The 16,023-nt window shown below is 42.3% G+C and overlaps 1 protein-coding gene across 1 annotated transcript in view; it reads left to right on the top strand.

Annotated features, from left to right (window-relative positions):
* Window positions 1-16,023, top strand: part of CUBN (cubilin) — a 263,561-nt gene that overhangs the window by 138,032 nt on the left and 109,506 nt on the right. Inside the window, exons 33-36 of the mRNA XM_079913331.1 lie at window positions 651-764; window positions 2,487-2,597; window positions 3,987-4,115; window positions 5,107-5,239. Coding sequence (XP_079769457.1) covers window positions 651-764; window positions 2,487-2,597; window positions 3,987-4,115; window positions 5,107-5,239 — 487 coding nt within the window. The remainder of the gene's footprint in view (window positions 1-650; window positions 765-2,486; window positions 2,598-3,986; window positions 4,116-5,106; window positions 5,240-16,023) is intronic.

The raw sequence follows: 16,023 nt of genomic DNA, 5'->3' as shown, positions 1-16,023 counted from the left end.
CAGGGCTCTGCACATCCCTGATGACACACAGCCGCCCTCATGAAGTCTCTTTCAACTGAATATTTATTTTCCTAAAAAAGAAGTCAGTCGTGGGGCTTCCCTGGTGGCGCAGTGGTTGGGAGTCCGCCTGCCGATGCAGGGGACATGGGTTCGTGCCCCGGTCCGGGAAGATCCCACGTGCCGCGGAGCGGCTGGGCCCGTGAGCCATGGCCGCTGAGCCTGCGCATCTGGAGCCTGTGCTCCGCAGCGGGAGGGGCCACAACAGTGAGAGGCCCGCGTACCGCAAAAAAAAAAAAAAAAAAAAAGTCAGTCGTAAAAGAGATTATCCCTATGTCTGTAATTTGCAAGTGGGCAGAGTAAGTGAATCAATGCCAGCGTTTTGTTGAATGATTCAGGCAATTCGTAGCCGTTTACTCTGTTGTTCTTTGCCACTCCCCACTCCCCGTAACTGAAGAATACTGTTACAGATGTAGAGTATGTTGCCACTTTCTCAGGGTTTATGTGCAGCTTTCTTGGCAGAGAACTTCCTTGACATGCCTTTCAGAAATAAGGAAACATCATTTATGCTTTCATTCTTCAAATAATTGTGTTGGAGAGTCAGCAAAAATCAAAAGTGTGTGACATGATGTGTGCTCTTGTGTGTCCCTCAGCCTGCGGCGGCTACATCCTCACCGACTCCGTTGATACGATATCCTCTCCCCTGTTCCCTGCCAACTATCCATACAATCAGAACTGCAGCTGGATAATTCAAGCCCGGCCTCCGTGTAAGTAACAAAAATAAAAAAGAATCCAGGACGCTTGGTGGCTGTGGGAAAGTCCAGCTATGACTCATGTTCTTATCTCCTCGGTGGTAACAATTGATGGCCTTCCTCTCCTGTTTTTGGGAGCCCCATTTCCTGATGTGCACAAGAACAAGGGTTTCCTAATCTGGTAGGAAGTAACTTTTACTGTTTATTCTTCATTTAATTATTTTTTAAATTTCAAGGCCTAGCAAAGGAAACGAAACAAAGCAAAAAGCTGTAACCTAGTTGAAATGACAGGCGTGTGAGACTGGGGGTAAGCAAAAATAGTGGATAAATAAATAGTTTTTGACACCTGTGCCTTGAGTGCAGTAGATGCTCAAGGCAGTTGCTGAGTGAATAAATGAACAATAAGAACCGTAGACTGGAAAATTAATAACTCCTAGTTTGGAGATGCAGTGCTATGAGCATATTGGTCTTCAACCAAGGTGGAAGTTAATTACAAAACCTGGTCTCTCCTGTGATGCACGTATTTAAAAAAAAATCCCAGCATAGGCCTTAAGAAACATGGAATACGTGCTTACACTGTGTTCTTTTTAGAATCCTAGAAGCTTGTTTTCTGCTCTGGTAGTAAGGATTACTGTCCACATTTTACAGAGAAAGTGAAGAGTTTCCTAAAGACTCAAGCAGAATGACCGCGAAGAGGGTGATCGCAGGGCCGTTAGGAATCCCGTTCCAAAGGAGCCCTGCCCTTCCTTGAGGTTTTCAGGAAAAACGGATGATTTCAGACATCCTGTGGGAATGGCATTAAGTTCTTTACTCCGCTCTCTGATTAATGACCTGTGTGGTAATAGGAAAGTCACTTACGCTGATGAGGCCCCATTAGCTAATCTGAAAAAAGAAGAGTTTGGCTTAAATATTCTCTAACATTTTTCCTAGGCATGTTAAGCATTAACAGAAGGGTATCTTGATTGCCCTGCATGTCATTTGGGGGTCAGTGATGTAATCCTTAGGCAAAGAAAGTAGCCAGGAACTTAGCCTTGAGTAAAGAAGTCCCCTGCCTCGAGTTCCACAGTCTGGCACCTAAGGATAATTTCTAAACCATTCTAAAGCATTTAGATGAAAGAGGTCACTGGTATAAAGACAGCAATAGGGAAAGATCCTATTCGGAAGATTTGGGACCCTGGAAGAAAACAAAAGGAAAATGTACCCAGGCACATACCTTTCTGCAAGTAATTCAAAGCTCTCTTTATAAATGAATGAACTTCCGTTTCCCGGGTTCTGGCCTTAAAGTAACACCGAGAATGCTAGGATACGTGTGCCGGAGAGGAAAATGTCTTATGTACAAGCGCAGGTAAAGAATTAGAATTTAAGGAAACTATTCTATTAAGAAAAATACTTCTGCGAGGAACACAGCAACAGTGGATGCATTCCCCATCGTCCGTGAAATAAACCCACCCAAGGGCCCTTCTCCAAGGGTTCTCTTCCCAGTACCAGCGTTTCAGAATCTACAGACATTTTCGAAAGCATGGATTCAATTACTCTTCAAAGGAAAGCTTTTAGCAGAGCGGTTGATACTTCTCCTCTTCACCCCCCTCCCCCATCCGTCCCCCTGTGCACATCTGCCAGATTCATGGCTCCCCTGCTGGAGAAACAGCAGGAGAAAGGATCAGAGGTGAAATAGCATTCCCTGTATGTTTTGTTTGCCAGAACGTTGTTAAAGAGTCTTCTCTTTTTCCCTTTCAGTCAATCATATCACCCTCTCCTTTAGCCACTTTGGACTTGAAAGCAGCACAACGTGTACTCGAGACTTCTTAGAGATTTTGGACGGCAGTCGTGATGATGCGCCTCTCCGAGGTACTGCCGCGCTCACTCGCTCACATCTGTGGCCTTGGCTTTTTACAGTTTCTGTGCTTACGTGTGTATATGCTGTCATTCCAGGTTAGAATGTTTCCAATAACTATGAAGAGCGTCATAAGCCATGTAAAGATAACGAGAGGCTAAGAAAGCAGGATGTAATATGGTGTTCAAGAAACTCAGCTTGTTCATATTCAAGGACATGAATAGTTTATATATGTATTTTTTTAATTGAAAGTTGTGATTGCTTTAGACAGTAGTGAAATGCAGTGCATTCCAGCATTAAGTAGCATTCTCTGAGAAATTTCTTATTAACATTTGACCACAGTGCTGGTACTCAAATTGAGCATGTTTCTTTTGGTTTTGTCCTCAGTGGAAACAAAAGAACAGATAGATAGATAGATAGTAGATAGGTAATCTAGAGTTCTGTTTGTAAAACATCCCAGTAGAAATTAGGGATTGCTGCTAAATAGTTTCTGAAATGTTCTCAAGCAAAATAATCTCAGGTTATTTAAACATTCTCCATGAGTCACTCCTGAGTTAGGAGTAGTGTCAGGGCCTTAGTTAGGGACAGTGTCAGTGCCTGAGTTGGGAGTATTTGAGCTTTGTCATCCAAGGTTCTCATCCTGCGCTAGAAGACAAGCTCCATCAGAGAAGGGACTTTGTTTTGCCCATTGCTTTATTCCCAGTGCCCAGAACAGTGCCTGAGATGATAACAGGCAATTGAGGAATACTCTCTGCTCTCTGCAGACTTCCGATTGTATTCCTTGAGATTTTTGTCTGTAAGCATTTAACTGAGGTTGAGGCTATATTATTTAATGGACACTTATATAACACCTTGTGCTGAGTGCTATCCTAAGAACTTTATAAACAGTAACTCAATTAATCCTCATACCCTTATGATACAGGATTTCACTGTTATCAAAGGTCCCCTCTCTCAAGTGGGGAAACTGAGGCACAGAGCACTTAAGTAACTTGACTCAGGTCACGTAGCTGGTAAGTGGCAGAGCCGGGAGTTGAGTTGAATCCAGGTGTTTTGGTTCCAACATCCACGTGCTTCTCTGCTCTTATATGTTGCTTTTAAGAATTAGCACGTGTATTTGCGCAGGTCCCTACCGCACGGGAGAGTTTAGCATTCGTTACATTTGGCGGTCATCTGTATTACTCTGCCTCCCCCTAACAATCTTTACCATGCTTATGAATCACCTCCCCTATGCTTGCATTCATAGCTCTTTCTGAATTATCAGGCATCATCCCCAACACTGACCCTAATTTAAATGTTTCTCCTAATAGTGTTTTCTTCTGTTTGCTTTGGTCTCTTGTGATGCTAGTAAAATACGTGTTTACTTGTCATCATTCATTCTCCTTGTCACCGTCTTCATTATTTAGGCCGATACTGTGGCCCCTCCATGCCCCACCCCATCACTTCCTTCAGCAATGCTCTGACACTGAGGTTCGTCTCGGATGCTATAGCGAATTTTGGTGGTTTCCACGCCACGTATGCTGCATCAACATCAGGTAAGAATGTTAGCAAATGGCGCTACTAGGTTAAGAGAAATGTGTAGAAAATCCTTGGTTTATTATTTGGGATTCTTCTACATTCAGCATTCGGAGCTAGTTTCCTAGATCACCTCTATGACTAACCTCACTATCTTTCATATTAGGTCAACACGCTTGTAAAGTCTAGCAGTAGTGAACTCTATACCACATCTTCTTTATCCATTCGTCCATCGACAGACACTTAGGTTGTTCCCATACCTTGGCAATTGTGGCTGACGCTACACGGATGAGCTCTGGAAGTGGGGAGAACTGGTTGGAATGATCTTGGGAGACTATCTTGTCGGTGTCTCCTTGTTCTCCTTCATGATACGTTTGTTAAGGGAGCCCCTGATGGACAGTGTCTGGTGGCATCTCTTATGGGTGGACAACTGCTGTTCTTTAGTCTCCCTGGCCTCACAGCTGCGCTCAGGCAGGGCTGGGTGTTGTCACTGATGCAGGATGGATGGTGGCTTATGGGGAAGAGGGGAAAGAGGGGCACCCAGTGCTGGGGCTCTTAGCCAGGAGAGTGCTGCTGGCTTCCTGGTTATTAGCAGCTAAAAGCCTTAGAACACCAAGGAGATGTGTGCATGTTTCTGTGCTCTCCTGAGAAGGAAAAGCTGAAATACTGCCTTCTGTTCTAGGCCAGGGGTGAAAGTCATCCTGGTCAGCAATACCGAGGGACTACAGAATTAAAATGAGTCTTTTATTACATAAAGTTAGAGTTCACAGGGAGAAAAGGCTTTTAGAAAAGAAACTACTGAGATTCCTTCTAATCCACCATACCCTGTGGCTTTTAGTTTTCAGAATCTTTTCCTTATTATGTATGATATGGATTTTTTTTATTATGAAATGAAAATGGCATATCCTTTGACGATGCTAACAGCTGTTCTAGTGTTCTTTCTCCTTTATCTTACGGTGTCTTGTATTCAATATTTAATCTGCCACTCACTTTGTTTCTCTTTTCTTCTAGCTTGTGGTGGCATCTTCCACATGGCTGAAGGCATCTTCAACAGCCCTGGCTACCCAGAAATTTATCCCTCTAATGTGGAATGTGTCTGGAACATTGTCAGTTCCCCTGGCAACCAGCTCCAGCTGTCTTTTATGTAAGTCCTTTTTTATAGTATATTGTTTCAGGGAGAATGGATCTGCAGGAAGGAAGCAGTGTTACTAATAGGATGGACAACTAATAGCATATTTGTCCAAACAACTGTTAGAGAATGTGGTGGGAACTTCAGGAAGTCTGTTTCCATATTTCCTCTGTTTTAGTCATAGTTTAGGTTATAAATAGCATTAAAATTCTCTTGCAGTGGTTTTAGAGTCCTGCCTAACATTACCAAGAGTACATGCCTGAGCTCTTGGTACATTACTTTTTGGAATTCTCATTTTCAGAGAACATTAATTTTATCGTTTTTTTAAAAATTAGGAACATTTAGATTCTTTCAGAGCATCACTAGCATTCTTTCTTCCAGGAGAAATCCCCATCTCAGTTAAGCCTTCTTCACCCTTATGTCTTATCCCCATGCTAATCCACCATTGTCAGAAAAGACGGGTTTATTTGGTATCAGCAGAGAATTGCAAAGATGAGTTTATTTAAGATCAACAGGAAATTGCAAAGATGAGTTTATTTGGGATCAGCAGAGAATTGCAGTTTGGGGTCTGCAACCATGGCAAGACACGTGCAAGTCCCTGTATTGCGAGAGAAGGAGAACACTTCTATAAAGAAGAAAAGGAAGTTTAGAGGGTTATAATAAGCAGAGAATCCAAGGCTTCTCATTGGTTGAGCCCTTCAGGAAAGAAGAGAGGCCTTTCTTCTTCCTGTTGGACTCTGCTATTTCTGCAGGGCATGAGAGCTCCCCCTTTTGGTATCCTGACTCTATTTAATTGAGGTTTCTGTTTATTAATTTTTTATATTTCCCCCTTTTTATCATAATCTTTCTCTGAAATCATTGCTGATCTAGAGTCAGGGTTTCTAGTTTCAGTGGATTTTTGTGTGTCAATGTCAGGAAGGACCTTTCCTGGTATAGTATTTCATGTCAGAGGGAAAGTGAACAGATTGAAAATCTATTAAGGTCACGTCTGAGTAATTAGGAGGGGTAGGAGGGAGAACTCTCAGGTGCTTTTTATCTAAAGTCCATATGATATCAAGATCATAGACATTGGAGATCATCTGAAGCCTTCTGTCATCCTCAAAAGTATATCTTGGGAAAGCTGTCTCGTCAGATGTCGTCTGCTTCAATTCCAGAAAATGTTTACTTTCAGGTCACCAGGTGATGTACAGGTACAGTCAGGGTTCAGTGATTTCTTTAGGTGTGCTACATAAATCCAAGAGTCTGCTTCTCAGAGCTTGGTGTCACAAGGGTTGGCTAGCAGTCCCTGATAGGGACCTTTCCAATGAGGTTGAAGTGAGTTCTTCTGGAGGACTCTTTTGCAATAGACAAAATCTCTAGGTTGCAAGATGTGATGCTTAATGTCTTCATCTCCCAAGGGTACACTGTGAAAAGATCGCTCTATTAAAACATGGTTATTTTTAATAGAGGCAATTAATCCTTTGCAATGTTGGAATATCTCTCCTTTTATCAGTCGTGTGTCAAAAGAAGTGGGAACCAAGTGCATTGGAAATTATGTGACTATCTCAAATGGTAAGAGTTTATGAGTTCCAAAAGCGGAAGATCCAAGATTTAGAAGGACAGATGGCAGTGCTTTTGACCAAGATGTTTGGAGGGCCTCTATAAATGTTGCCAATTGAGTCTTAATGGTGCTGTTAGTGTGTTCGACTGAACCAGAGGAATAAGGGTGGTGAGCACAGTGAAAGTGTTGTAAAACGAGCCAAACAGAGCAGACTTGTCAAAGTACCTGGCCAGTAAAATGGATTCCTTGATCGCTATGAAGTTTGAGATGAGTTCCCCAGGTAGGGATCATCTTTTCCAAAAGGACTTTTGCCACAGAAGGGACAGTAGGCTGTCTGCAAGGGAAGGCTTCAGTCCAGTGTGAAAACATATGGACCATGACTAAAACATATTTATATCCATTAGAGGAAGAAATTGTATGAAGTCCACTTACCAGAGCTTGAATTGTCCATTAGGCAATATACAGTGTCTGGGAGCAGTACGAACAGGCTTCCCTGGTTCTACTTTGGACAAGTGGGACAAGTGAGGGTTGGCACTTTTTTCAGCCTTGTTAATGTTTCTCCTCTAATATTGATTCATGAAGGCTATCATCTTGTCAGTAGAACAATGGTTTAATGCACGTACAGCAGTGAGGAGTGGGAGTTTTAGAGTGTTGGGTGGGAATAGGTTGTTATTTGATGCAAACCAGAGCTTTCTCTTTTTATCAAACCAACAATTATTGAATTCCAATCTTTTTTTTTTTTTTTTTTTTTTGGTACACGGGCCTCTCACTGCTGTGGCCTCTCCCATTGCGGAGCACAGGCTCCGGACGCGCAGGCCCAGCGGCCATGGCTCACGGGCCCAGCCGCGCCGCGGCATGTGGGATCCTCCCGGACCGGGGCACGAACCCGTGTCCCCTGCATCGGCAGGCGGACTCTCAACCACTGTGCCACCAGGGAAGCCCAGAATTTCCAATCTTGTTTTCCTTTTTCTGAGGCTGATTGCTGGGCTTCTCTAGCCAGTTTTTCTAAATTTCCCTTTGGACCACGACAGAAGTTTGGCTGCTATTGGTCCCTTTAAGGGCAGCATTCCTTACAGAAATATCAGCAAGGTGATTTCCCTTCGCTTCCAGAGAGTCAAGTTCAGAATACCCCAGAATCTTAATAACAGCTGAAGTGGCAGGTGAAATTATTGCATCCAATAATTCCTAAACACAGGGGCCATCTTAAATTTTTTTCCCACTGGACGTAAGGAAGCCACATTGCTTCCACAATATTCCAAAATTATGAGCTACTCTAAAAACATATCTACTATCAGTATAAATATTGGCAGTTTTGTCCTTGGCTAAAGTATAAGCCCATGTAAAAGCATGTAATTCAGTCTGGGCTGAAGTAACCATAGGTAAAGATGCTGCGTCAGCGACATCAGAAGGAGTCTTAATAGCATACCTAGAACTGTATTTGCCATTATCACCTTTTAAATGAGAACCATCAGTGAACCTTGGGAAGTCAGCATGACCCAGTGGAATTCCCTGTAGGTCATCCTGAGGAGTCAGGAGGTGGTGCATCAGTGTTAAGCGCCACGAGGGACTTTGCTGGTGATGGAGGGAAGAGGAGTAGCCGAGTTAAGGTTATTACAATGGAAGAGAGTTATGTAAGGAGCAGTTAACCAAAGGACTTCACAGGAGGTGAGGTGGCTGGCTGGGAAATGTTGAGTGTGATGAGAAGTCAGAACTTCTACTGTATGAGGTACAAAGATGGTTAAAAGGGATCTCACAATAGTTTTCTCGGTGATCTTAACCAAAAGGGGAGTGGTTGTAATGGCTTTAAGACAAGGGGGATATCCCCATGCTACAGGGTCCAGTTGCTGGCCATAATACCCTATGGGTCAATGGTGGTCCCTGTGTTTTGGGATTAGTACCCCAAAGGCATTCCCATTCTTTTCATGTACAAAAAGGAAAAAGAGAATCTGATTATTGGGATGCCCAAGGGCAGGTGGATTCACCAAACTCTCCTTTAGGGCCTCAAAGACTATGTCATCTGTTTCTTCTCTTAAAATTGCATTGAGGTTTTTATTGTTGAGTACAACTTTCAGAGATTTAGCCGTAGGAGAGAAATTTGGAATCCAATTTCAACAATAATCAACTAGCTGGAGAAAACGTTGCAGTTGTGCTTCGTTTGCGGTTTGGGGAAACTTAGGTCACCATGAAGTCTATCTGGATCTAGATATAGACTTTGTTCTGATAGCAGATACCCTAAATATCAAACCTGGGTTTGGGCAAACTGCAATTTTCCTTTGGCTACCTTGGGTCCCTTTAAGGCTAAAAGCTTTAGCAAGTGGATGGAGTCTTCCTGTGAGGAGGCCTGAGAAGGAGCTCAAAGAAGCAGCTCATCCACCTATTGCAACAGAGTAGTTGAATCTCTAGAGGATTTTGTATCATCCAGGTCAGGCTTCAGGGTTCCTGAGAAATAAGGACTCTGAGGAGAACCCTGAGGCATTACTGTCCAGGTTAATTGGTTTTCTTCCCAAGTAAAGGCGAAAAGGTATTGGCTAGCTTCCTAAACTGGAATACTAGAGAATGTACTACATGAATCAATTACAGGAAAGAATTTGCTTCCAGTTGGAATGACGTCAGTATCATATAAGGGTTAGGGACAACAGAATGTCAAGAGATCCTAGATAAACCTTCACCTTTGACCTGTAGGTTTTCTCACCAGTAAAATGGTAGTGTTTCAGAGCACAGTACAAGGGATTATGAGGCCTTGAGCCTTATAATTTTCTATTAGGGGTTTTATGCCTTGAAGATCTTTTTCTAAAAGGTTTTTGATTAATTCTGGGCAGAGGTTTTGAGAGGTCTACTTAAATCTTGATGGGAGGTTTGTTGTGAATTTTGTTGCTGTGAATCTCCAGCATAAGTTGGAGATTTTGCCCATAAGGAAGGTGGTAGCTGATTCAGTGGAGACAAATGATAAGTATTTCCAGAATCAGCTCTAGTACTATCAGAGGCAGAGGCTGCTTTATAGTAACGGGGTTGAGCACCGAGAGTGTGGCTCTGGTGTCAGTTAGGACTGGAAGAGCGTCATCCCCGATCTAGAGAAATGTTCCTCCATGCCGACTAAGAGGGAGAATTGGGGAAAATCCCTGTAGAGCCCCATCAATGAGAATTGGGAGGATGTTGAAAGGCTGGTTAGAGGGCTGAAGGCACCTGAAGCACTTAAATTTGTGACAATCTCTTCCAATGTCCTGGCTCTTTGCAATAATAGAAATTAGTAGGGTTTTGGTTTCATTTAGGAGCCTTCATTTGCTGGGGCTGAAGATTAAGAATTCTGGCAGTCTTCCTCTGAGGTGCCTTATCTAGAGTTTGAGAGAGCTGGTTTGCCACATTAACTAAATCTGGAATAGATAGAGTTTCCCATTCCATCCTGGTCCTTTTTCCTAGAAGGGAAAGGTCTCAGTTCAGCCCATTAATAAACATAGAGTTAAAAACTACCTGGGTAGAATCAACATCTAAAGGAAGACCAGAATTTTCTTTAAAAATAACCTGAAGTTGATTGTAATAATCATGAACAGTTTCATCAGATTTTTGTGTGTATGCCTGGATTTTGTTCCAATCAACAGGTTTTGGAGAAACCCTAGGAACTGCTTGATGAAGCTGCCTAGGGATTGGCCAAGCCTGATCATATAATAAGATAGCAGGCTGAGGACTTTCATATAATAAGATAGCAGGCTGGTGCAGTGGATAAGAATCTGCCTGCCCATGCAGGGGACACGGGTTTGATCCCTGGTCTGGGAAGATCCCACATGCTGTGGAGCAGCTAAGCTCGTACGCCACAGCTACTGGGCATACGAGAGCCCACGTGCCACAACTACTGAGCCCACGTGCTGCACCTACTGAAGCCTGAGCGCCTGGAGCCCATGCTGCTCTGCAACAAGAGAAACCACCGCAATAAGGAGCCCGTGCACCGCAACCAAGAGTGACCCCCGCTCGCCACAACTAGAGAAAGCCTACGCACAGCAACTAAGACCCAACACAGCCAAAAAAATAAATTAAATTAAAATTAAATCTTTAAAAAAAAGATAGCTGGCTGGTCTCCCAGCTGTAATTCTAGAGACCTTTTAGGATTTCCCCCAATTAGTGGTTTTCATCCAATGCTGAGCCTGACCCTCACTCACCAGCATATGAACTAGCTGATATAAGTCAGAGAAACCAGGTTGACAAGTTTGAATGACTATATTAAATTGTCCAGCAATTTGTGAGCATCTCCAGTGACTTTGGGAAAGCCTTTGCTTATGGATTGCAGTTCAGCCTTAGTCCAGGGAGTACAAAAAACTAAGGGCTTAGCCTCTGGATTCTCAGAAGACTTATGTTTATTTTTTTTAATAGATCTTTATTGGAGTATAATTGCTTCACAATACTGTGTTAGTTTCTGTTGCACAACAAAGCGAAACAGCCGTATGCATACACATGTCCGCATATCCCCTCCCTCTTGAGCCTCCCTCCCACCCTCCCTATCCCACCCCTCTAGGTCATCGCAAAGCACTGAGCTGATCTCCCTGTGCTATGCTACTGCTTCCCACCAGCTAACTATTTTACATTCTGTAGTGTATGTGTGTCAATGCTACTCTCACTTCACCCCAGCTTCACCCTCCCACTCCATGTCCTCAAGTCCATTTTCTATGTCTACAAATTTATTCCTGCCCTGCAACTAGGTTCATTAGAACCTTTTTTTTTTTTTAAGATTCCGTATATATGTGTTAGCATACAGTATGTGTTTTTCTCCTTCTGACTTGCTTCACTCTGTATGACAGACTCTAGGTCCGTCCACCTCACTACAAATAACTCAATTTCGTTTCTTTTTGTGGCTGAGTAATATTCCATTGCATACATGCGCCACATCTTCTTTATCCATTCATCTGTTGATGGACACTTAGGTTGTTTCCATGTCCTGGCTATTGTAAATAGAGCTGCAGTAAACATTATGACACATGACTCTTTTTGAATTATGGTTTTCTCAGGGTATATGCCTAGTGGTGGGATTGCTGGGTCATATGGTATTTCTATTTTTAGTTTTTTATGGAACCTCCATACTGTTCTCCATAGTGGCTGTAAACAGACATATTCTGACAAATGCAGAGGAAACAGGAATGGGAAGAGTTTCAAATGGGGAAGCTCATTAAGAGAATTAGTATGGGGGAATTGGCAGTACAAAGGAGGCATAGGTGGTGTAGCAAGGAAGGAGGAAGATGGCCCCGGAGATGAGGTCTGACCATGAGGAGCCAATGGACAGACCAGATGGTGCTGGAAGAAGAGCCTGAGGCGTTGGGGGCCATTTTATCTCATTAATTATGTTTGCCTCAGTTAGCCTTAAAATCTTATTTTGTAGAGAGTCAATTCTAGGCTCCAGATAATGTTGGGAAGCCTCAAAATACCAAAGTAAGTATTCCACACATTTCTGGAAATTTTTGAGCTATTGTAGTCTACTTTGGTTCTAAGAAAGTTAAGTTTGGGGATTTCAAAAGTTCCCCACAATGACCATTGATATTCTAAATTGCCTTTTTTTTTTTTTAACATCTTTATTGGGGTATAATTGCTTTACAATGGTGTGTTAGTTTCTGCTTTATAACAAAGTGAATCAGTTGTACATATACATATGTTCCCATATCTCTTCCCTCTTGCATCTCCCTCCCTCCCACCCTCCCTATCCCACCCCTCCAGGTGGTCACAAAGCACTGAGCCGATATCCCTGTGCCATGCGGCTGCTTCCCACTAGCTGTCTACCTTACGTTTGTTAGTGTGTATATGTCCATGACTCTCTCGCCCTGTCACAGCTCACCCTTCCCCCTCCCCATATCCTCAAGTCCATTCTCCAGTAGGTCTGTGTCTTTATTGCTGTCTTACCCCTAGGTTCTTCATGACATTTTTTTTTCTTAAATTCCATATATATGTGTTAGCATACGGTATTTGTCTTTTTCTTTCTGACTTACTTCACTCTGTATGACAGACTTTTATCGGGTTGGTCCATTTAGTTAGGAATGTGCATGAGGAAGGACTTCAGTCTTAAACATCAGATCTGCCAGAGTCCCTGTTGGGGGTGTGGGTACTCTCAAAAACTGGGCTTCCATTTCTCAGAGGTTTTTCTCTAAAGTAAAAGAACAATTTTCAAACATTTTACAACACAAACAGCTCAATTCAAACAGCTCGGAAGCCTGAATAACAGCCAATTCTAAGGAAACGTCTTGGTCCTAGAGGAGCCAGGCCAAAGGTTTTTTCAGCCAGTGTCCAGAGAATAGCCCTTTGCAAAGGAATATGCTGAAGGCTGGACAAAAACTGGCACAGTTTCAGTGAAACAGCCCCTGCTCCTGAAGGAATGGGTCGAAGTCTAGCCAGTTTCAGTTGAAACCGCCTGATCTCAAATCAGATAGAAGTGCCAAGTGAATACTCATGTACAGAACAAAGCATTGACCAGAAAGAGAAGCTTTGAAACAGATTCTGAATAAAACCTGGAGAGCTTCAAACGCTAAGAGAGTGTGAGCTTGGATCCAGGAGAAGGACATACCATAAAACTCCAGGGTTGGCAAGAAAAACAGTGAGTGACAGTGGGCTGGATTTGTGGGTACCATACCTGTTTGCTTATCAAACCAATGAAATGTTGATCTGAAATAAATAGAATGCCAGATACTTCTCCATCGAAGATGGGTTTATTCAGGATCGGCAGAGAATTGCAATTCAGGGTGTGCACCTATGGTGAGCCCCTGCAAGTCCCTGCACAGCAGAAGAAGGAGGAGGATGCTTTTATACAGGGAAAAGGAAGCTGGGAGGGCTTCAGTAAACAGAGTCCATGGCTTCTCATTGGCTAAGTCCATGCCAAGAAAGAGGAGGAGTCTTTCTTCTTCCTCTTGGGCTCTGCTACCTTCACAGGGTGTGAGAGCTCCTTCTTCTGGTTTCTCAGCTTTGTATAACTGAGGTATCTCTTTATTAATTTTTTACAGAATTTAGTGGTTGATTTGTAAAATCACTCTCATGTTCCTCATTGAACTGTAAGCCTTTTTGAATATGGACTGTGGACATGCAATCAACAGTAGGATCCTGCCACATTCTGAGTGGTCTTAGGTTAAATTAAACAACAATAATATATTTTCTGGAAGTTGTTAGTGAAAAGCACATGGTAAGTGAAATGGGACCTTTTAATCCCATCAGTAGAGAGATACTTGTGACATGCCACACTGGTAATGAGTGCTTCATAAACATTGGATGATAAGACATTGGTATTTATTTATTTATTTATTTATTGGCTGCATTGGGTCTTCATTGTGGTGTGTGGGCTTCTCATTGCAGTGGCTTCTCTTGTTGTGGAGCACAGGCTCTAGGCGTGCGGACTTCAGTAGTTGTGGCTCATGGGCTCTAGAGCGCAGGCTCAGTAGTTGTGGCTCACGGGCTTAGTTGCTCCGCGGCCTGTGGGATCTTCCCGGACCAGGGATCAAACCCATGTCCCCTGTCTTGGCAGGCAGATTCTCAACCACTGCGCCACCAGGGAAGTCCCAAGACATTGGTATTTAAATTGCCATTTTAAATTAAAAGTTATTTGTTTTACTGTGTCATAGATTATTGGGCTTTGGTTGGGGTTGATAATTCTGTCTTGAAAAGAATATAAGAAGTAACTTGCTTGGAGAGAAGATTGTTTTGGAGACACTGCTCTGTTTATTCAAAAAAGTCTTGCTCCTCTTCTAGGCATGCCATTCTGTGCATCAAGAATGGATTTTTAAACATGAAAGAGAAGTCCTATTTGTGGACCACATTCAAACATCTCAAGTTACTTTGTTTTAGCCCATCGATCAGACGGTGCCTCTTCAGGGTCCAGCTGGCATTGTGTCAAAACAAAGACACCCTCTGAACACCTGAAAGGCAATACAAGTTTAAGTTGCCACGTGGGAAAGAGGTTTTGTTTGCTTTTGTCTTTACTAAAAGCACAAAGTTTTGTATGGGAAAAAAATATATATATGTGACCATATATATATAACTATATATATATATAACTATATAACTATATAACTATATATATATATATATATATATATATATATATATACTTCTTTGTTCAACAAATATTTATTAAGCCCCTACTTTATACACATAAGCACTGTTGCACCCTTGCTAGATGCTTCATATATAAAGCACATGTTACTCCCATAATTGACGTTTTATATCCAGTGATGAATAAACCATGAACATCGTTCTTATGATAAAGTTCAAAGTCCTTCACACGGCTTAATAGGCCTCATAATTGCTAGACCAAAGGGTCTTTTCTGGTCTTTTTCCTCTTGGTCACATTCTTGAACAATCTGATGTTCAGTGGTTCTCAGGAACTGGGCCAGGTACTGGGAATGTTTAAGACAGACAACATCCCATTTCTTGTTAAGTTACTAATAAGTTAATGTCAAGAAGCTATTTGTTTAAAACCTAAAGAGATTCATTTCATCTATAGGGGATAATCATATCCATATAGGGCCATAGGTGTGATCAAAGATGTTAAATTTTAAATGTGTACCACAAAGCTGATGCACACCTGATGTTCAGTGAATGTTAGATTCTCTCACTCTGCCATTTCTAAAGTATCTTGTGTGGCAGTTCAGAGTCAAATCCAAATGAACAACACTGGGCTTTCCTCCTAGAGGGTGGAAGGTAAACACAAAAAGCCAGTGTCATTCATTTTACCCTTCAATGGACAGTAAGTCCTGATTATTGCATAAGCAAATCTTAATGCTTCATCTTTTTCCTGTCTCATCCATAAGAAGTTAATTTTGATTATTTTGTGTTCCTTGCTTGAGTTTTATTTTTAAAGTGTAATCTGTGGAATGCAAGATGCTCCCCTCTATGCAGATGATACTGAGAAGGGCTTTACGGCCAGGCCTCTGAGTTATTTCTGCCCTGGTCTAAACTATATCCAGATGGGTGCTTGGAAACTTCCCCTGGGGTGGGTGAGAAGCATATGAAAAACATATGGACTATGTCAAGTTCTAAAATATGGGGTTTGGATTGTGGACACGGCGGTGAAATCGAGTAGGGAGAAAAGCTGGAGAAATTATGGTTGCATCTATAACACAAAAGGAGGGGGGAGAAAGAAAACCCCCAAAGACATTTTTTTATAAAACAGATATTTAAAGGAATGAACAGAAAATGTATTTTCTGCTGGCAGAGTCCTTTTCAAATGCGATTGATCTAGGTTCAAGAATCAAAATGAGATAATGAGAAACAGTGACGGTACTATTTTTGTTCCACATCA

This window comes from Stenella coeruleoalba, assembly GCF_951394435.1.
Source record: "Stenella coeruleoalba genome assembly, chromosome: 2".
Classification (NCBI taxonomy): Eukaryota; Metazoa; Chordata; class Mammalia; order Artiodactyla; family Delphinidae; genus Stenella; species Stenella coeruleoalba.
Note: the sequence above shows the minus strand (reverse complement) of the source record. Positions and strands in the feature narration are given on the sequence as shown.